Source organism: Etheostoma cragini, chromosome 18, assembly GCF_013103735.1.
Source record: "Etheostoma cragini isolate CJK2018 chromosome 18, CSU_Ecrag_1.0, whole genome shotgun sequence".
Classification (NCBI taxonomy): Eukaryota; Metazoa; Chordata; class Actinopteri; order Perciformes; family Percidae; genus Etheostoma; species Etheostoma cragini.
Window position 1 is genome coordinate 11,407,023 of NC_048424.1, and position 22,914 is coordinate 11,429,936.

The 22,914-nt window shown below is 39.0% G+C and overlaps 2 protein-coding genes across 5 annotated transcripts in view; both read right to left on the bottom strand.

Annotated features, from left to right (window-relative positions):
• Positions 1 to 1,871: 1,871 nt before the first annotated feature.
• Positions 1,872 to 21,217, bottom strand: flvcr2b (FLVCR heme transporter 2b). Of its 4 annotated transcripts, XR_004660398.1 has the most exons (11): positions 20,196 to 21,216; positions 15,412 to 15,553; positions 12,641 to 12,781; positions 10,187 to 10,254; positions 9,592 to 9,695; positions 8,513 to 8,623; positions 6,276 to 6,381; positions 5,618 to 5,729; positions 4,561 to 4,616; positions 2,870 to 3,021; positions 1,872 to 2,096 (listed from the first exon to the last, which is right to left on the bottom strand). XR_004660398.1 is itself a non-coding variant. In XM_034900036.1 (10 exons), exons 1-10 carry the CDS (start codon positions 20,790 to 20,792, stop codon positions 2,031 to 2,033), a joined length of 1,503 nt encoding a protein of 500 aa, XP_034755927.1. In that variant the 5' UTR covers positions 20,793 to 21,217; the 3' UTR covers positions 1,872 to 2,030. The 4 variants fall into 4 exon arrangements, 3 of the variants coding, with proteins under 3 accessions (XP_034755927.1, XP_034755925.1, XP_034755928.1); XM_034900036.1 differs by lacking the exon at positions 2,870 to 3,021 and having other exon boundaries at positions 20,196 to 21,217; XM_034900034.1 differs by having other exon boundaries at positions 1,872 to 3,021.
• A 508-nt stretch (positions 21,218 to 21,725) lies between these two features.
• Positions 21,726 to 22,914, bottom strand: part of batf (basic leucine zipper transcription factor, ATF-like) — a 5,174-nt gene continuing 3,985 nt past the window's right edge. Inside the window, exon 3 of the mRNA XM_034900067.1 lies at positions 21,726 to 22,603. Within this exon, the coding sequence (XP_034755958.1) occupies positions 22,397 to 22,603 (207 nt within the window). The 3' untranslated portion in view covers positions 21,726 to 22,396. The remainder of the gene's footprint in view (positions 22,604 to 22,914) is intronic.

The following is a 22,914-nucleotide window of genomic DNA, read 5'->3' on the forward strand; positions in this document are numbered from 1 at the left end:
ATGTACTTTTAATATGATGACGATGATGCATGATAGACACATGTAGGATACAAAATGAAGTGTAACGTACACACATCATACTACAGAGCCCTAATGTCCAAACAAACAATATTTTAATTGTATCATGGATAGAACTACTTACGTTATTAAACAAAAACGGCCCAACAATAAATATAAAGAGGACACCACGGCGGGTGCGACAAACTACATTCACTTAATACAAAAACAGCAGAACACACACGAACACACACACAGTGTGTTATTGTAGGCTACTCACCGAATTTCGTGAGCTTTGTGCACCTTAAATCCTCCTCAATCTGCTCCAGGTAACTTATCTGTTCGTTCATTTTCAAAGCATGACAGTCCACGTTCTCACGAAGGAACGTTTTAACAGTTTGAGCTGTAAATGCAGCTCTGCAGTTACAATTCAGGAGAAAGTCCTCACACGCCTCTGGAGCGCAAAGTCACCAACATTGGAATTTTAGCATGTTACCCATAGCCAGATCCAGAATGCACCTGTGGGCTAGTCACCTCGTGGGTGTGTATGATTTGTTTTTATTTCTCTAAAGCGTTCCCCTAAGGGTACTTTGGCGTACTGCACGGGGTACGTGACATTATTTGAAAATGTAAACAAAAAAAAATATCAGTGGTGCATAATTCCTTAAATAATGATTCACTATAATAATTAATACATTTAGTGATTTTAAACATTTGGAATGTACGCTAGCATTTAAGGTTTTTTTTCAGTTACAATATTGTTTCTTAAATTTGACACTGATGGTGCAGAGCGTTAGTGTCTCTTAATTATTTCTACCAAAATGTTTTGGGCGGGTCAGGGGGGTGATTTATTTTACTATATTTCTTAACTATATTTGAAATGGGATACATAATTGATAAACAAATTGAGAACAACTGACTTAGCAAGCTTAGAGGGGGGTGCATTAAACCAGTAATTGATAAAGGTTAATACAACAATGAAACTTTTTTCTTTTTTGCCTATGCTGAGTTATGCTAACCTTAACCCCTTATGATATAATTCTTTTTTTGTATTGCATTGTTCTCTGCTATTGTTTGTTCAAGCTATATACTGGTACAAAACCCACGGGTAACTTAGATTTGTGATCCACATGTAATTCCTGGAGACAGAAGAATTGTGTGTGCATCTGGGTTTACGATCATCGATGGCTTCCATCAGGTAGGGTCTCACGGTGACCCTACCTGGTCTATATACAGTGAGTCTATACACAGTGAATGAACAGCAAATGACAACAAAGGAAGAAAATAGACTAGTTTTATTTTCATGTTAAATGAGTAAAATATGAATGGTGTGTGTGTGTGTATGTATATATATGTATATATATATATATAGAGAGAGAGAGAGAGAGAGAGAGAGAGAGAGAGAGAGAGAGAGAGAGAGAGAGAGAGAGAGAGAGAGAGACCACACAATGCAATACATCAACCAATGTGTCCCTGAGCAAGACCTTTAACCCCTAGTTGCTCCAGAGACATGCAAACTCTGACATATAGCAATTGTAAGTCACTTTGGATAAAAGCATCAGCTAAATGATATGTAATGTAACTGATTAGAATCCCAGTAATGCTGTATAAATTATTTAAACCACAATGACCAAAATCCCTCATACCGTATGTACATAAACTGTGTTAATAAGCAATAACAGAATTAGTCATTTGTTCATGGCAAATTTACTGTACATCATCAACACTGTAACCTCAAATTGTAGCGGCACAAGCATTTCCCAGTCATGTCTTGCAGATTAAGTGAAAGCATTCAATTTACACTTACATTTTATAAAAAACGCTAAACTGTACATTTTATCTTTCTAATTTAATTCATAATTGTAGCTTTTTTAAATGTATAAATAGTTAATACAATATTGATAATACTTTACATCTAAAAAGAAGGGGGTCTAAAGACTTCTGGATGGTGTTGTTCTTTCTCAGTATGAAAGAAGAAGATCCTGGTCATTTTCGAGGCCTTTATGTAATCTTTATTAGTGTGTGTTTTGCGTCTACAACTTGGCCTCTTCCACAATAGACGATGCATCCAGGCTTCTATTGCAGCAGTCTGATGGTCCCTATATCAATTTAAAAGAGTCTTTTTAAATTCATCAGTTTTATAGATTCAATGCAGAAGTTGTCTTTTGTCTCTGTAGACTTTAGGTTGATCGTTCTTACATCATCCTAAAGAGTACAGACAGCCTTTAAATAATTCCTCCACACATTTACATTCAAGACAACATATGATTGAAAAGAGACCAAATGATCATTGTACTTGTATATTCTGTTGCTACAAGTTAGTGATAGACTTAAGGTGCAGAATATTTTTAATTTGAAGGATACATTCTTTGCAAAGGACAAAAGATAGGACCCAAATGATCAATTAAAATTGCTAAAGCTGCTTCTGTAGCTTCAGTATGAAATTTGACTGTTTCTTTGTAGTCATTTGAAATACTGGTATCTATTTCAATTTTTCAAACGTACTCAGTTCTCGGTGAACTGTTTGTAACTGACTACATGCTAGACGAAAACACACAAATATACAAATAAAAGCACATCAATTGGCCTTTTTCACAGCGGACATTTTGACTTGTCTTAGAACCTGAAACCTAAAACCACTAAGAAGCTGTAGTTTCAAATAGGCCTCCATGGTTTTATAATAAGGATCTGAGGATTAAGGAGCCTGTGGAGAAACAGGTTTAGTAAAAAAAGAGTTTCATATTTACATGATTGTGTGAATTTTATTCAGCGTGAGGGAAGGAAACTGAGTGAGAGACAGAGGTTTAACAGTGAAAGATGTGCAGCACGTGTTGTGATTATAGAAAGTGTTTGCTGATTGCTGTGCTCCTACCTTCGTAAATCTGTGTGTTGAGCTAAGATTTGAGTAGATTTTTTTTTTGTGAAGGCAGAAAGGTTTATTGATCAGGCTTGTGAAGGAGGAGTCTGCAGCTGGGTGATTAGCGCGGTGGCTCCGTAGTCTTGTCCCGACATCTGCCCCTCCACCTAAAACAACAGCTGCTGATCACTTGTCACTCGGCATTCATAGAGGCGTGAGTCTCCGGTCCCAGGGTGAAGTTGCTGCGACACAATCTAATTTTGTAATTACCCCACTAAACTAAATTCAAGCTTGTCCCACAGTACTGACTGAGTTTGTAACATTGATTAAGGTTGTAATGCTTCCATTTATATGGCTAAGTTTGGCCAGTTACTTTGATATCATAGAAAGGCCGAGTAGGAAGGAGAAGGTGAGAGCTTGTCATAGTGTCAGACTTACGAGTGCAAGCATTTGTCTATTTCCTGGAGGCAGTGCTAGTGCAGACCTGATATGAACTCACTATTGAAAAAATATTTTGGCTCATACAGTACAACCCCCATAAAATAACAAATTCTTGTTTTTACCCCTGGCTTTTTGTACGGATTAAACAAACCCAATATACTTTTTTGATTAATTAGCTTTATTGATGCTGGTTAGTAGATTTATTTCCATTCAAAAGGCCCAGGCTAGCTTTGTCCCCTAGATTTCAGTCTTTGTGCTAAGCTAAGCTAATCATCTGCTGGCTCTAGTTTCGTATTTAATGGGCAGATACGAGTGATATCGATGGTCTCATCTAACTCTCCACTAAAACACTTATTTTCGAGTATATTATGAACCCTCATGTCTGTTCCTCCCTGTATGTTAGCGTTAAATGTGAGCAATTTCCTGTCATCAGTAACTTCATCACAGAGTTTGGAGACTCACCCAGGCATCAATAATGACGATTAGCTCTTCATGTTACTAGAGGTCATTTGTTGCTTTGTAGCTTCGCCATTGTTCTTTTTTTCAGAAATTGTTTTCATGTTCTTTCTCAAAGCACTGCTACACAAGGTAGACAGGTGGTAAAAAAGAAAGACATGCATCGTGACAGGGGAAAATCACATCAATAAAGCATTTAAAGTTGTATTATATATTCATTAAGCTGTAAGATATTTGTCCGTTAATACATTTCTTAGCATGTAAGCCGATGCATGCTCTGTTTTACAACAAGCAGCCACCTGAGAAAGATGAAAGCAGGCCAACACACAAAGCACGCCATAATCCACACTATTTCTATAGAAAACCTACATCCACGGGAAAAACAGACACAGACGTGCAGACAACAACAAAAATAGACACAATAGGAGCACATGGTAAGTTATTTCTGGAGCCGCACAAGACACACATGTGACCTTGAATCCATGCAAACTTATGACTAGCAAACAAATAACACGTGGACCCCTTTCACAGCAGACATTTTGACTCGTTATAGTAGGAAAAGCACGACTGTTAAAAATAAGAATTACAATGGCTCCGTGCATTCAAATGTCCGAGTAAGACCCTGAAACTGAAGCTGCTAAATGGAAATCCGCTCATTATTGGTATTAATGCTTTTCCTGCTGCAAGATGTAAAAATGTCTTCCATGAAAAAGCCTTCTTCCAAATTATACTACCATCACCATTGTTCGCCTACATATACTTTATCCCCAACAAACAAACACAGCATTACACCTTTTATTCTCACTTACTGCTGCTTTGGCCAACTTGTTTGCATTTTGTCTCCGCAGATCAGACTTGATTAAGCCTGCAGAGAAATAAAGACAGAACAGGTGAACCTGCATGAAAAACTGGAACAAAAAATGTGTGGTTGAAGGACATAATGTAATAAAGGTGAATATCCAGTAGGTGGCTCTTGTGACACATTGCAGTGGCTCTGTTCAAGTACAAGGGTTTCCTGAGACTCTGTGGCAACAAATATAAATCTGAAGAAAATACAGTATGCCACTCAAGTCATGAATCCTAAATAACCCTCAACTTTGCACTGCAAAATTATGAAAACAGCTTGATTGCAACCTCATCATGAACCATAATTTCCATTTTAAGAGAAGGCTTCCCAACAGGACATAACCATTGTAATTATGAATATAACACTGAGTGCCAATACTGTTAGGACTCTACACTGTCTCACAAAGTGGGAGTTCAGTTATGCTTTTCTCACAAAGCTGTTATCTTTCTGGCAAACTGGCATGATGACCACAACAAAAAGGCCACTCATATTGCTAAATGCTGTGTAAGTTGCAAAAGGCACTGAGTCACTCTGCTGACCTTTGTGGGCAGAAAAGTTGCAATAAAGTCTTGCAGGGTTTTTGTGCACAATGCTTAGTGCTTCAGCTGCGAATGGGTTTTTAAGTTATACATTACTCATAAACCCCTCAATGGGTCATGCAAAAAGAACAACAAAACACCCGTGGTTAAACAATCTCTTTTTACCAAAACTAACTAAACTCATCTTCCTGTAAGTAGGTGACTAAAGTATATTTCTTAAGTATCTGCAACAATATAAACACATTTGTCATTATGTTACATTCTAAATGTGTCATAACATTTAACCCTGAAACAGTCCTTCAAGTTAGACAGTAACCATCATCTGCATTCTTGGAATTTAGCATTTTTTCCAACAGGAATGTTAGTAAACTCATAACAAAAACAGTGACAACGACAATTCATAGGCATTGTTGTACATGACATAAAATCAGTAGTTTGCTATGACTCTATACACAGGTTTCAAAGTCAGATAGGTCTTACCTGTTATTATTGTGCCGATTAAAAGAAAAACACAGAGGAAGATGTTTCCTGCCAGTGTGCCGAAGCGGTCCATGATCTTCCCCTGGCAGATGGTGAATATAATGCCAAACACCTGTGCACGCAGAACATGCAATAGTTAGTAATAAAGCTAGTGTTTGAACGCACTCTCACAACTGCAACAAAGGAAAGATGCAAAACAAATAAAAAGCACATTACAGCACATCATCAGTCCACTTTCATCACTCAATTTCATCCCTCAGCAGCAAATGTGTATTAATACGGTCAGGCAAAAATAAGGCATTCAAAAGAAGTATTGCAGAGCCATTAACTGCAATCAGCTATCCAGGGCACATTACACAGAAGTGATTTGTGAATGGTGGTGGTATTGTGTTTCATAAATTAATTTACATTGCTTGGACATTTGTGTTCAAACATGGTTTGCAAGAATGATGCTTTTTATGGACCGTTGCATGTTGCAAAGTCAAATCAGGATTTTAGCACATTAATTAGAACAGATTCAGCTGAACTATTAAAAACCTGCATTGATACCGAGTTATAGTACAACCAGTTACACACAAGCAGTTGTTCAAATGTTATCTATTGGAGTCTTTTGTGCACTATTAGGTTTTAAGTGACCCTATAGGTCATTGAATTGCACCTGTGCTGAGCAGTTGAGGAGTCCGGATGAGGTTCCCTCTGACTCTGGGTACGTCAGCTCCACCGCAAACTCAAAGCCCAGGGGGAGGTACCCTGTCATGAAGAACCTGGACACCCACACCCACACCCACACCCACAGTAAACATAAATGTTAATCACAGGTTGATTTAATTGCAGCGCTTCTTCTGCAAAACCGCATAATTTCTTGCACTAATTTGATCTAATTTGGGATTTTGCATGGCTTAAGCTAAAGCTGCACAGGCTCTGTCCAGTGATGTGTTTTGCCTCTCCATCTTTATAATCCATACTGTAACTTGCAAGTGGGTAAAAACTTTGCACCTACTAAATGCCAATTTCCACTCAGGAATTTAAGACTAACACCCTTGTCTTTAGCTTAATGACATTAATGTTATATGGGACAAACGGACTTTGAAAACTGACGCCAGATAATTTTTGTACTCAATAGCACCATATTATTCTTCCACTTAAGTGACAACAAGTAAAGCTAAATTACAAGGTTCTTACATGGCCACAGCCGCAAAACACATCAGCCTGCACCAATACACACTGAATTTGCGGATGCATTTCTCAGACATTTACCTGCACTGTTTCTGCCTATGAATAAAACAACATAGAGCAATAATATCAGGAGTTTGTGAAGGGATAAGCTAATAATACACATAGAAAATTTACAAACATTCTAGATCAAAAATAGAAATTCTTAAGTACTACAATGGGGAAAGAAAAAAAAGGCTTTATCAATGGGATATCAGGAATTTCAGCGGGAATGAAAAGGTAGCTAAAGCTCATTTAGTCTCAATTAACAAATTAAGCTTTCTGTGAGTTATTTAACAATCCAGCCAGACTCACATGAATCATGTACTTTGGCTGGCACGCAAGTATGGTATGTCACGTAGGTGTGCCTTCACAGAAAGGGTGAGCCCAATCTGGAATGCCAATCTGTGCCACTGAAGATGTGTAATAATTTCATAACAGCCATGCAAAGGTTGTAAAACTACTGCTGGCTACAGGATCGGGTCATGTAAATATATAATTAATAGTGGCTCTTCAACCTTTACTTTAATGCAGTGCACCGACGTCACTGTGATACTTCTGAGAACCATCTTGAATACAATTTGATGAAAAGTACTGCTTTTTAATTGTTCATATTGTTGTTGGTTTTGAATATACTGTATCTCATGTACCCCGGACTGGCTGCAAAGCAGTATTAGTGAATTATGTAGATTATTCCACATAACTGTGTCCTGTATTTATATTTTTTTCTTTTTTCCATGAGCAGGAGGATGTCTCACTACTAATGGTTATATCTTGAGTTTGAATACTGGGTCAGTGTGTAGAGACGCAAATCATTACTTTAGATCCTTCTGTGTGTAGGGTGTATGTGTAAATGCTTCTCAAACCAAAGTTGACTCTCTAAATAAACACCACTGTAAATTATTGTTGCAAATGTCAACAGAAATATTGCACTAAGATAAATTGTTACATAGCAGGGTTGCACAAGTTTTCCGCAATTTCCATCTTGGATTCAGTTTGGTTTAAAAACCTGCAGTGGAGGAGACAGCCTCTGTGATGTTGCTGAGCTCACTCAAGCCTGCTGACTTAGGATATACAGTAGTCTCGCATTGTCAGACTTTCGTCCACAGCGCTGCGGAGGAGGGTCTGGCTAGATCACACAGCATTACGGGATGGGAGAAAAACGTGCTCTGGTTTATTGGCATTTCTTTAAACCAATCGCAATCATCTCGGGCAGCGCTAAGCGCCAGACGGAGCCACGGTGCCGCTGCAAAATAGCCTCTGGAAGGAACTTCTTTTCGTGGCACATGTAAGATTTGACAGATAGTATAGCTCAAAAGTCTCAATTGCAGAGATTTGAGGAGCAGGTAACCATAGTATTCAAAATCTTAAATGACAACACAAAGAAAGCAGAAGGTAATGGACATCCTGCCGACATGAGGGACATTCGAAGGAATTTCCGGCGGTACATAGATATGAAACATGGTAGACTATACAGTGTATAGTATATATATATATATAGACTACTTAGGATTTCAACAATCTTGAAATACAGTATTTATGGTTATTTAATTGTAAATATTTCTACACAACATAATTTTGGTTTTCTGTCTCTTGACTGAACAATTAGATAGAACTGTATAATTAGATCATAGTACATATTACAACAAAAAAGAAAGAATGAATAAATAAATGAAAGAATACCCGAGAGCTCCTGCGGTGATGAAGACAACCCAGAGGTGTTGTAGATTGAGTGTAGCAGCATAAACTATCATCCCCACCAGAGACATGAAGTAGACAGCGAGGGTTGTCTGCCTAAATAAACACAATAGAAATGTACAACACTGAACACTATAATCATCATTATAATGGTAAATTCAGAGAACTGTTGTATTTTCAATTTGTGTGGATAGGTGCTGTAGTAGACCCCTGCAGCTTCTCAAGTGATTTAAAAATGTATTCAGAATAAAATCTGTCTTTTATAACATTACAGACAGATTCAAAATGTCAAGGTACAGTATGTTGTTGCATTAGCCCTATGGAGCAATATTTGTTTTTGCTTTTGCAACCAGGACCCACAGGCTCTCTTTAAAACTCACTACATAATTACAGCTAGTCATCGATACATGTGACATGTTTGGAGAGAATGCACATGCGATTGTCACGAAACATAATTTAATTTATCTTGAAACAAGTCTTGTGCACGTTGATCATAAGACAATCTAAACTGCAGTTTGAAATTCTGAATAAGGTAAGCACCTTTCTGATTAAAAAAAACATCGACATGCTGTAAATCAGTAATAAACAGCATTTTGTAATAATATTGAAATGTTGAAACTAAAAGATAAACTGCTAAGTATTTGAGAATGGGAAATCAGAGAGTAAATCAAATATCTGGATTAGAAAAAAGGCCACGTGGGACTGAATGCATCCATGCTCACGTGACACACACATGTATTCCCCTATTTGCAAAACAAAACTCTTCTAAAGAAGACAGTGGAGGGTTGACTGAAACCCCACATAAGGTGGACAATGCTGTCACAACACAGCCAAAGCCCGTTGGGTCAGAAAGATCACTGTTAGAACAGCAGGCCGCATCTGGAAAAACAGACTCAAAACCCCGACAGCCAACACATAAACACTAAACAAGATGTCCAGCAAGAAAGATTAAATGACAATACACAATACAGGAAAAAAGAGAAATGTTGGCTATGACACAGATAATGATGCAAAAATCCATGTGAAATACAACTTAAACTGATTGATTCTGATATTTGCCTTACTTGTAGGTTTTAGTTTTGTCTAACCAAATGCCACAGATCAGGGAGCCTACCATTCCCGCAATGACAATGGTGAGGCCAATCCTCCCAGCATTCACTTCTTCTCCCTAAAGGGTCAAAGAAGATAGGACATGTGTTAGTGACCTTATGACCTTACATACTAAGGAAAGGCAGTTAGAGAGAAAGCAGTTTTAAAATCATTTCAAGGGAGTTGAGGTGTCTTGGAGTGAATTTATACATCTGGTGTCAATCGTTTCTCCACACCTTCTACTAAAGGAGAGTAGAATGTAATTAATTGAATTATTTCATGACTTATACAGCAGGCTGTATCAATATTTCAATAGAGAAAAGTCTAATTGTCCTATGAACTAGTGTTTTGGCAATTTGGACATTGCGACACCTCCCATAGGAAATGATAAATTTAAATAAAATACTATACTGCATGTCTACCCATGTATATATATATATATATATATATATATATATATATATATATATATATATATATATATATATATATATATATATATATATATATATATATATATATATATATTTATTTATATATACATACACAGACACAGTAGGCAGGACTTACAGGGTAATGCTCGATGATCATGCGGTTCAGCAGGGTGCCAACAGCATAGAAACAACCCACATTCAAACCTGTCAGTTGAGAAATATTGTCAAACAGGTCTTTACATCATAAAAAACATCTTCAAGTAAACTTTAAAGTTGAGGAATCATTGCGCTAACTTCCTTAAGTGAATTGAGAATTACTGTAATGTGAGCAGTTGAAGGGTTTTGTTTTGCAGTTGTGTCAAATGAACCTAATCAGGCTTGTTTCCGAAACAGAGAGCCTTCCCAAACCAAGGATTTCTATAAAAGGACAGGTCTGCACAGAATGTTTTAGAACAAAACGTTTTAGATAACGTTAGTAAGTCAGACATAAACTACACAGAAAGAACATATCCTGCATAAAAAAAACTGACAAGACCATTAACACCAAATTGTTAAGAGAATGACTTGAGTGAGGAGATACAAAAAACACAAGTATTGCTATAGTATTTGCAAATATTACTGTATAAATGAGCCTGTTACTTTAATATTACTGGACATGATCAACAGCTACGGACAGGGACAGGTGGAGCTGCAGCCCGGGACAGAGACTGACAATCCCAGGTGTATCTGAGACCATGAACTCTGCATAGTTATCTGGAAACCCAAAGATCATATGTAGAGGGATACAGAGACACAGAGACACGCAGACACACACACACACACACACACACACACACACACACACACTAATAATAGTCACATGAATTGTGTCTTGTGAAGTGACACGGTAAGGTCAAGCAAGGGGAATTCATTAATTTCTCACAGTTGTTGGACGTAGGTGTTGTGACTTCACAAGCTTGACTAAATAGACAGAGAGACCTTTAATTTAATAAAACATTTGGTCTTTAGGTCACATCGATTATTTGTAAAACATTGTCAGACTATTAACAAACTTTGAACCCCTCCTGGACACACTCACTCTCGTCTCTATACTAACTATTATATGAGCAACAACTTGTTTGGATTTTTATGACATTTAACGATAAGATAAACCTTGCCACATTTCAAAGGGAAACTGTTAAGGCTTTATTGGAAATGACTTGGTTTCTATGATAACATCTATTATAAAGAAGAATCATTAAACGTGCTCTAAGCGATGTCATGAGTTTTTTTAGGCTACAACATTTTTTGTCACATACAGCAAACATATCGTCACTATCTGCTAGCTGCCTGTCCCCTGAACACGCTGTAAAAAACGTGGACGTGGTCTCTGTAGACAGTCCAGGGTCTACAAACAGCAACAAAAACAACCTGCACTACGAACCATAAGATAACAGTGTTCCAGCCTATAACCGACAATAAGGGGTTGGTTGAGCCATCAACGCAGCGGCGTTAGCACTTAGGCTACTTCCACAATGCATGTTCATGACTCAACCAACTCGTCTCTGAACAAACTGTTATCTATCATGGATTACCCCATCCATCCTCTGTTGGACCCGTGTGGGGTGGAGAGGGTCGCCACCCCACACGGGTCCAACAGAGGAGCAGCTTCTCTAAGAGACTCCAACAGCTTTGATGCCGCACAGACCGCTACAGGAAATCATTCCTACCACAGGCAATACAATCTTTAACATGTCATCACTGGGTGCTAGATAAGACTCCCATACAGCACAATACTGGACTAAGGACAACCTGCACAATTGGTTTATTTACATTTTAGCTACTATTTAAGCATTTGCACATTTTGTTTTCCCATCCTGTATATATTCAAATATCTGTTCTTATATTTTATTCCTATCATTATTTATTGTACTGAATAATGTATGTATGTATGTTGTATCCAGTTATTTCAATTATATTTATATTCTGTGCTGTGTGACTGATGCATGTTTGCTGCTGTAACACCCTAATTTCCCATTTTGGGGATCAATAAATATCTAATATCTATCAATCTATCTATCCATCTATCTATCTCGTCACTCTCACCGCTGTCATTGTGTCACTTCTGGGTGAAAAAGGTCTAAAACCCATTATACACAACCTGCTCAGCACCAAACAACAGAGAAACAGTTAACAACTAGAAGAGCATTTAGCAACTAAAGAGACTTAAATTTCCATCAGAAGATGGTGGAGACCCAAAACAGAGGTAAAATTGAGAGTGTATATTGGACTTTAGGCATCAGATGACCATGAACATGACATTGTTTGTTTACAAGTTTACCACATCAAGTTAAATGGTGATTATCTGTCCATGTTGTCTTTACAATGGGAAAAATCTGAAAAAACATTAATGAAGCTTTAATGGTTACAATTTAAGCAACACGGGTAATAAATAAACAAGTACCTAAATAAAATAGGAGCCATGCCAGTTGATGTTTCCTACACTGGCCTAAAATAGCTTTTAAAGTACTTTTTATGTTGTTCCATTAAATTAACATAAACAAATAACTTTTTACTGTGGAGAATGTTGCTGACCGAAGCGTTGACAGACCGTAAGTGATGATGAGGAGGATGAAGGGCTTGTTGCGGAGCAGTCTGAGAATAGAGGCTGTGTAGGAGTACTGCTCTGGAGGGATACTACGTGCTGTGGCCTGGGCCTGAGTTGGAGGAAGTTTAGGGCGCTCCTGAAAGACTGACATAAGGAGACACCAAAATATTAAACACAGTAGACACAAAATAACAGCAACAGCAGCCAACTCTACACTCACAAACATACACTGCCTAGCAGGTTACAGCTGAACACTTTGCTAAATCAGCCATTGGCAAAAAGTCAGGATCACAGACAAGATAATGTACAAAGGAATATGTAATTTATAAATGGGGTATAAAATATCACAATCAGTTCATTTAATTTAATTTATACTCTTTATTGATTCCCTATGGGGAAATTACATTTACAGTTGCTGTTTTAATCAAGTTTGTATATCTTCAGTGACACTGGAACATGTTGTAAAATTCCTGAATTTGATTGGAATTCATTTTACACTATAGCTGCTAAAAAGGCAAATATAAGGGGAATATTGGGTTAATTAATGTTTAAATGCTTAAAATAACAAAATGTTACTGTTTGACATTAGTTTATCCTCTTTACATGAGGAAACTGGGCTGCAATCTTCCAAATTGTCTACCACATGCATGTCTGAGAAGGCCATAGAGTCTTTGAGCTGTGTCTGAACACATTCAGACACAGCTGTACAGGTCCGAACATATACAGTATGCTCAATACACCTTCACATAATGCATGCTGTAGATGCACTCATATTCTGTCCTTTAGCGTTTCTAAGGCCAGCTTTTGAGCCAGAGGACAGTCATCTTTTGGGGTAACAACTGTGACGTGACCTGTTTCAGTCTGTTTTCTCATCAGGGTTCAAGGGGAACTACAGCTGTCCTTCTTTGTGGGTTTTGGATCTGAGCCAACCTTTTTTTCCTACTGGCATAACAGACCTGAGGGTCTGTGTTTAGTAACTAGTTCTCACTAAACCTAGGAAAACAAACAGTTCTTTGAATTATTAATGATGTCAGCTGCATGTTACTAAATGTTACTGTTATTCAAAAAAATGTTATTCTAACTGTACTTTTTTTTTTTTTTAACGGTTTGTGCATGCAAATCTTTCTTCACCACGCTCGGTGTTTCCCCTTACTCTGTCAACCAGATCCACTCATATTATGTCTTAATGCAGTCTTTCTGTGCAGTTAACTTTGGCTGCCAATTTGTTTAAAAAGGAAGGCAGCAGCCAAACTTCTTCTCTCACCTCTCTTTGCTTAGAGTTTATGCAAATCTATTAATCCTAAGGTCTGCCCTGCTGACTCATAGGCCTGTTGCAGGGCTACAGATGGCCCCGCCAGCAGGACAACCCTCACACATGGCATCTTTCATGTATGTGTGAGGGTGTGCTATGCGTGTGAGTATAATATGTGTCATATCATGAAACCAATGAGGCCAACTGGAAATGAATTATCTCGCTGGAGTAACCAAGAGCAGCATAAGTCACTTCCATTGCCATAAACCATAACATGACTAAGGAAAGTCTGTACGTGAGGTAAAGAATTTCTGATCACTGATCTAATGAGTAATGAGACGTAATTTAACGCTTATCTATCTTTCTTGTTATACAATCAACACTGACGGTTTAGTCAGTCTGAACGTAGTAGCCTACATGGTGCCACTGTGGAAGGCCTTCACAAGCATCCTTTTGTGTTTCTGAATGCATAATGCTTACGAGCCCCCACCCCCCCTTCCCGTCCTGACAGGACAACAGCTTTTTCATGCAACCCAGCCCACAGTTCTCTATGGAAGAGTACATACTAAGATTGTTTGCTACTGACTTTCTCCACAACAAAAAAACGAGAAAAAAAACTACATCTACATCTGAGGTGCTAAATGTGTAATAAAAAATAAAAAATTGTGAGCTAATGCTTAGGGAACCGGTAGGAAAAGGACATGGTGGTGAAAATGCATTGGCAGCAGATATAAAGCAGACTACAAGCATTTTTCCTCACAGGTCACATCCTTTTTTTTTTAAGTCACGCCACTTCCTTCTAACCACAAAATGTCCTTTTGTGAACTAAATAAGTTACAAAATAATACTGCTCACTACACTGGAACCCTCTTTTCCCTACATTTGGTTCCTGGTACCGTGACATTCCTTCTGTCCTGTACCACAATAGTATTTTTTTTAACTCCCCTTCAGGGAGGGTTTTGTGTTGGTGCGGACATGCAGGTCAGCACTTTTCTTGTCCACTGAATGGTGTTTCTTGTCAGAGTGGAAGTCTGCTGTAAATTAAAACCATCATGAGTTGAACCCACTGAATGAGAAAATCCCACTGGACTGAGTGAATATTGGTCCAGACAATACACATGAAAAGATGTGAGTATGTTTCTGAGGGACAGGATAAAGTGTGGAGAAGTATAAAAGCTGAGTGATTGAAGTGATGTCACGTATGACTTCATTGATTCTTACTCCCTTGACTGTTTCATTGACCTTGCCTCTCTATTCCATTCACAGAAAAATCTGTGGGCACACTGTACAGTGATATCAGTATTAAAATAGCATTTAAATCCAGTTAATCTACATTTTATGTAAATTCAAGAAAACCCGAAACAGCAAAATGGTGTCTAGCCATGCAGAAAGTTTCTGTTTTATCTGCAGAGGTTTTAAAATATCCGGCTCCGTCTCCGTGGCAAGATAACACTGGAAGTTGGTAAAAAAAAACTATTTTTTTGTATGTGGACTGACACAGATGCCACGTGACAATTCTTACCAAAGATAACAAGGATGAAGAGTAAGGTAGCCACTCCTGCTGTGATGTAGAACATAATGCTGATGTGATGAGCCAGCTGGTCTAAGTCGTCCACATTAGGCACCAGGATGGGAGGCACAAGGAAGCCAATGGCAATACCCAGCTAGAAGAAAATGAACACATATAACACAAATGAGAGAAAAAAATGGAAGACGAAAGTGAACACGCATCATTGTTTCCCAAGTTCAAGGTGACTTAAAAACACTTTTCTTGTAGCCCTGTTGTTTCTAAATTTCATTTACTGCCTGAATAGAACCACAACAATTGTATTTAGAGGGTATTATTACCTGTGAAATTTCACTGTGACACCAGTGAAAATGTGTATTTTAGTAAAGTAATATACATTTTCGTTGTATATACACACTTGATAACTTTATGATCCAATTGATCTTTAAAGGATAGATGGGGATGTTTATTGTAGTACATCTTGGTAGTTCAATTTTAATTATTAAAAACATGATTAATCAACTATCACATATTTAGTTTAATTGGCAATCCTCTCAAAGAAGCTGTTTTACAATGCCACTCAAACTCGCATGTACAGGTCAATGGAAAAAATACCACATGGAAACCATCTCAGAATGGTTCTTTCTACCATATGGGTTGCTAGAAAAGCATTTTTTAACAGCATCTATGTCATCTGACTAATTCAACACAGAACTTCAGGATTGGGAAACAGTGTTTAGACTTAAACAGCTAAACAGACAATGTACAACGAGGTTTCAGCAAACAGTTAACAGTTTTCTCTGGACTCTCGCAACACTAGAAGTCCTATGCAACTCTGGCATCCTGTGCAGTTGCATAATCTACAGACAGCTGCCTCATTATGTGGATACTAGATATTCAGACAAACCTGGTTTCCCAGCACTCCTATGGAACAAGCGGTGGACACCTCTTCCTCTCCGAACCACAATGAGGCAAGGTAAGAGGGAATACCAAGGATGAACACAGTGGCCACTGAGCACATAAACTGGCCAAAAAAGGTGACTGGAAACAGATCGGGATCGGCACTACCAATTTTTATCCAAGCACCAATGCAGTTAAAGGCTGACCCAACGAGGACAACATCCCGGATTCCCCTGTTGTCCAGTAGCCACAGGACGGGCAGAATGAGTGGAATGTAAGTGACCAGGTAGATCAGGGACAACCAGTCGATGGCCAGAGAGTCAATGTTGTAGAAGCGCATGAATATGGTGCTAATAATGCTGTACTGAAGCCACATAAAGGCATTGTTAGCTGAGACGGCGCTAAAGAGAAACAGCATGAGCCAGCGTCGGTGGTAGAGTTTGGTCTTAGCCTTGGGGACCAGCTCTGCCTGGTCACCCTGTAAAGCCCCAACGTCTAATCGTGACCCAATAGGGATGGTTCTGCCTAAAGGTCCGGGAGTCCACTGCAGCGAATCGAGGCCCGGAGCGGGTTTCTTTGCAGCCTTGGACCACGGCCATTCTTCACCACCGAGTTCAAAATTTGCATGGTTGTCTTTCAAAGCATTGTTTTGTGGCATTTTATTAACAGTCCTTAAAGTGGGCCCCTGGAGCGTGAGAGGTGAGAGGTCTTGGAATTTCAGAGCTTGTGTCCTAACAGCTTGCTGTCCTGTGTACAAACTGCTTGTAGTGGAAATATGCTTTTCTCAGAGGAGCCAGAGTCCGACCACAGCTGGAGTTACCATTGTCTAGTGTCCCGATTCACAACTCCATAGCATGTGATGGCATCTATAACACATATTTATCGCCTTCAGTCTGGTCATGTGACGTTAATATAGGAATTCTTCCAATTCTACTTAAGCCACTCCTGCAAACTCAAACCATGTTTTACCTCTTGAGTTAACTGTTCCTATTATAGTGACCCCGGGAAAACAAAAATACAGACATATTTCTCTGTTGAACTTTATCAAGTACATTGTGAAGGCTGAATACTGTTAAGGATAATCAAATATTCCTTTCCTCTGTTTTGCTCATTTTGCATGCAGGCAGTTTAAAAAGTAGATTTTACCACAGATTTTGTTTGATGTTGATTTTTACAATATATTATATAATATAAATTTAGTTCCAACCGCAATGCAGTGACTTTGAGATATGACTTAATTCCCTTATTCCTTCTTTTGAAGGGTGCGGTGTGTAGGAAGGTTTGTTGAGGCAGTTTTAAATGGAGTGTTAAACCTGTCTGACGGCTGAAGTGTAACTAAGAAGTTTTTGTTTAGAAGATTTGTTGAAGGACATCATGAGACAGTCAGAAAGCCAGCAAGTGTTAGTTTTCCTGCCTTCATCCAAAAACCCAGTTTGTGCTCTAGGTTACACACATTTATTCTCCAGCACTAAGCGATGACTTTTAAGTGACATTTTGCTTGGAGTTGATGTACTGTAAGTTGAGTCAAGTGTTGTTGTTCAGAATCTTAAAGTGTTGAATGTGATGTTGTCAGTGGCACAATGCTGATCTTTGCACTGCTGTCTGCCTTTTTAGCTGCTTAAGGTCCTGCCGCCTCTTATCTTAGATAACACTACAATAGCAGCACACTGATACATTTCCATGAATGTAAAATGAGAATGATATATGTGAAGAATGTTGTGAGTGGTTTTACTGACTATCACAGGTTACAGTACAGTCACAGAAAGAAAAAAAAAGCAATTTCCGTGGTACTGTCCTTCTGCACTGTTTGTTGTAATAAATGGTCTATCACATTAAAAACAATGTAATTGTGTATATATTTAGTATGACTACTTTAGTATGACTACTGCGATGCTATTTTCTCTAGTCTAACCAAGAACGCTTTTGAATAAACTGCCAAAGTACAGCTATACTGGTAATTGTTTGGACCAGTGGTGGAAGAAGTATTCAAATCCTTTACTTAAGTAAAAGTAGTACAAAACTGTTAAACTACTCCGTTACAAGTAATAGCCCTGCACTGAAAATGTGATTTAAGCAAAAGTATGTAAGTGTAATCATAAAAATGTAATTGAAGTATTAAAAGTAAAATTATTCACAAAATACTCACAAATTAGAAACTGGAAATGATCAAAACAGTTCTGTCAATCAACTAAGTGTTCCATTGGGTAATCATTTCAGCTGCACAGATGCTGTTATAGTGTTGGGTAGTTTAATTTGTTTTTTTAAGGATAATTGTGTGGGCATGTTAGGTCTTTATCTTATGAGGATAGCTTAATACACAAAAGAGGAGAGAGAGGGGGAATGACATGCAGCAAAGGGCTGCAGTTTGGAGTCAAACCAGCATCGAGGAGTAAACCTCTATACATGGGTGCGCGCTCAGGTGAGCGACCCTTGGCCGCAGAAGGGTAGTTTAATTTATAAGAAAACCTTGTATTTTATAAACTACATGTGTTTGTGTGCAGATTCTTAATAAAAAAGTTATCAGATTAATGTTGTGGAGTTAAATTTCTCTTTGAAATGTAGTGGAGGAGAAGTAGAAAGTGCCTTTAAATTAACAAGTACATAAAATGTATATTTAAGTACAGTTCTTGAGCTAATGTACTTGTGCCCTGCTATGCCATGAACTTACTACAAACTACTATTTCTGGTCACTGTTCCATTTTCTTTTACTGTGACTGTTATTGCCACTCTTCATTTCAACCCCAACCGGCCGTCAGACTCCGCCTACCAATAGCCAGGGTCTGATCGAGGTTTCTTCCTAAAAGAGTTTTTCCTCGCCTGCGTCACACTGCTTGCTCTGGAAAAAACAACTTAAACTGTTGGGTCCTTGTAAATTATAGAGTGTGGTCTAGACCTACACTATCTGTAAAGTGTTTCGAGATAACTCTTGTTATGAATTGATACTATAAATAAAATTGAGTTGAATTGAACTTAATTGAATTGAATTGAATGAACCTGCTTGTATCCATGCCCCTTCTAAAGCCCACCATTTCCCAAAACCTTGTTGGGGTGTTGTGGTCCAGAAACAACTGTGGAGCAGCTTTTCCAGAAGACCTGAGAGCATCCAAATCTGCTCACAGCTTCAAAACTTTGAATGATAGATTCTAGTATCTTTTGTTGCTGCCACTATACTATTGATGATTTACACAAACTCTGATTATTTGTTTGTTTCTTTCAGACTACTTAACCATATGTTTTCTTTTTAGCAGTTTGTGGTTACTGACAATGATATTGATAATTTATACACATTTTGATACTTAATTAGTTTGTTTCTTTCAGGCAACTTGTTGATATAGTCTTTTTTGTATTCTGTGGTCACTAAAATGGCCATGGTGGAGGGCAGGTATAAAGGCTTGACACCTGGGGCCAAACTTACAAGAAAGGTTGTTTTGTGTAAATATGACCCTCCATGTGCTTCATGCTGATGAATAACAAGTGGCTTTGAGTTTACAAAGTTTTAATTGTGTGTAAATATCTGTTTATAATGTACCATATAACTGTAAATAAAGTTTTTTTGTCTTTATTTCTCACTGTTACAATTTACAATGCCTTCATACAAATGATATAGGATTTAAGGTACATAACGGCTGGTTAAATGTATGTCTATTCTGTTCACTGTATATTGCTTCCACTTATTCATTCCCAGTAAACGGTGCTGTGGCTTTAACGAACAGGGGATACACTCTGGTCGCCTGAACGTGCGTAATTACGCAAACGTGCCACATAATGTGTGGGAATGTCCGCATGATCGGTGGTGAATGGAGCCATTACATACAGATTAAATTAGTAAACAAGTAGATGAAGAGCCATCCTGGCCTGGCCCGTACTGACCAGGGGACAGTCTGTGCTTCACAGCGTACCTGATTCCCGAAGACTCCGATGGAGCAGGCGGTGGACACTTCCTCTGAACCGAACCACACTGACGCAATTCTCGACGGCATCCCGAGGATGAACACCTGCGCGCACGAGCTGCAGAACTGCCCCAGAAAGGTGACGGCGAACAGGTTGGGTTTGACGCTGGCCACTTTGATCCATGTGCCTGCACAATTTAGAGCAGTGGCCACAAGCGCGACGACCCGTAGCCCCTTTTTGTCCAGCAGCCAGGTCACAGGGAAGATGAAGGGAATGTATGTCAGCATGTAGATCATAGACATCCAGTCTATGGTGAATGCGTCCACGTCGTAGAACTTCATAAAAATGTTGTTGATGATGCCGTACTGTATCCATTGGAAGGAGTTGCATAGTGAATATGAGCTGAACAGGAGGACGATCAACCAGCGCCGTTTGTACAGCCGGGTGGGTTGCAGCGCTTCCCCGTCCAGCTGCCTCTGATTCTCGGCGCCTAGTTCCGCGTCACCCGCTTCATCCAGTTTGGCATGGTTCTCTAAATCCACCCCACTGCCTTTAGATTGATCATCGTTAAGTGTAGTGTCTCCTAGTCTGCTACATAGACCCATTGAGTATAAACTTTACAGTCGACTACTGTGGGTTATAACCACTGCCAAATCTGAAAGTGTCTGAACTTCGCCTCGTTTCATCCACGACAGATCGTCTACGACTTCATGTTTTCAGCTAAAATGAGAAGTCCAATCAAAATGTATATTTTAAATTACCCGAACTTTTAATAAGTAGCCTACGTAGTGAAGGCTATACAATTCGTAGTTTTAGCAGCATTTCCTCCCCGAGTTGAAGTCAGCTCAGCAGTCGACTTTACGCCTACAGGTACAAGTCCAATACTTTAGAGTTACAGATACTTTCATGAATGAAAATGATCCCCTCGGGACGAGGTTTCCGAGTGGCCACACGTGTAACGCCTTCTATGACCCTCCACCCGGACCTAAACACCGCTTTGGGCTCATGGAACAAGTCGGTCAACTCAGACACATGGGCGGAGTTTCATAAACAGTTCTTTGGTATCTGAGAAGCCTGTTGCGCTGAGATATATCTCACATTTGGCCTACAGTTCGTAACGTGCGTGACCTGGCCTTTTCTTTTCTGATATAATGTATGTTGTGGAACTGCCAGTTTTAAAAACGCAGGTATCAAATTATTGATTTGGTCCATGTGCCCAATAAGAATAACAATAATAATGTGATTATCACAAAAAGTTGAACGAGACAAAAGCCTCAGTTGTGTTCAAGGACATAATATAGGCTAATTCATGCCCACCAAGGACAGCTTATGAAGTAATATTTTGAGAGTTTGTGCTTTAGGACACAAACAACTGTAAATTCATTTACTGGTGAACAGTGCCATCTAGGGACTCCCTCATCAGAGCACTGAAACATTACAGTGGTTTGTTATCAGCATAGTGTAGACACACACTACTGTCATGACAAAGAAAAACACTACATGAAGGCGGGAATAACAACCCTGTGGAGGTCAGAAACGAGTACCTAAAAGGCAACACATTTAATAAATATAATTTGCTTTTTCTTCTCCCACATCAGCATCATCATCAGTACACAAGTCAAGACCCTTTGAAGGCCCATTCTTCACTGCCAGAAGTTTCTTTTTTGGTACATCGAAGCCTTTTTTTTAGGATCTCGACTTTATACATTCTCTTTGTCCACAATCAAGACTGTCAAAATCTCCTGAGCATTATCAATCTACATTTACACACTGAAACACAGTTCACGAGAAACTCAAAACATAACATGAGGATGACGAAGGTTCTCTATGACACTAAAAAACTAAAAAATACTGTATCACCTGAGTCACCTGAACATACAGTAGGTTGTTTTTTTTCTTATCCCGCTGTAAACATAGACTGGTGGATAATTCTACTCATCGAGCCGTTTAAGTCCACATTCACATTACTGGTAACAATCAGGTAAAAGAAAACAGATGAGCACAAGCTAAATAAATAGTTTTCAACACTGCTTGTTACAGCTTGGGGTCCGTGCTGTCACTGTTTGAGAGACATGATGGCCTGTCATGTTAATGTTCATATTTTGAACAATTATTAACATTTGTAGACAATCTCCGGTCAGTCTTTCTCTCCATTGAGGTCAGTCATCTGTTTGCAGCACGTCCTCGGCCGCCTCAGTAGTCCGTCTGGTCAGTGCTGGTAGTGTGGTACAGTGATGTGCTGGTGGTGGTAGCTGCCGTGATGGGGAGGGTAGATGAGCTCGGGGGTCTGAGTAGCCAGGCCGGTGCACAGAGGTTCGTGGCTGCTCAGCACAGAGGACAGATACTTGGCCTCCTCTGTCAGCTGCTTCACCTCCTTCCTCAGGGCAGCGTTCTCCTTCTCCAGGTTCTCACTCTCCTGGAACACACAGGGGCAGTGATGGTTTGTCAGTGATACAAGTGTTTTATACTGTGAGGTTAAGTGTGTGAATGACATTAAAAGTGATATCTGCAGCACTATATCCTGTTTCCATGCAGTTATTTTTGCACGTTTTAGTGCTTGAACAAAAAATCACAATATATTTCCAAAGCACAATATTTTGCATCTATTTGAATGTATTTGCTGTGTAGATAGCAATGCCTGTCTGCCTTTCTACCTGCTATCAGTCTGTCTGTCTGCCTGTCTGTCTGTCTGGCTGTCTACCTGCTATCAGTCTGTCTGTCTGCCTG

What these genes read in the sequence shown, in the direction of transcription:
- flvcr2b (XM_034900037.1), bottom strand. Translation starts at nt 16,954, where the DNA reads ATGCCACAAAACAATGCTTTGAAAGACAACCATGCAAATTTTGAACTC. An exon ending in CTTCATCCTTGTTATCTTTG is followed by an intron (nt 12,782 to 15,411) that starts GTAAGAATTGTC and finishes TCCTTATGTCAG; the next exon opens with TCTTTCAGGAGCGCCCTAAA. An exon ending in GACAAAACTAAAACCTACAA is followed by an intron (nt 8,624 to 9,591) that starts GTAAGGCAAATA and finishes GTGTTTATTTAG; the next exon opens with GCAGACAACCCTCGCTGTCT.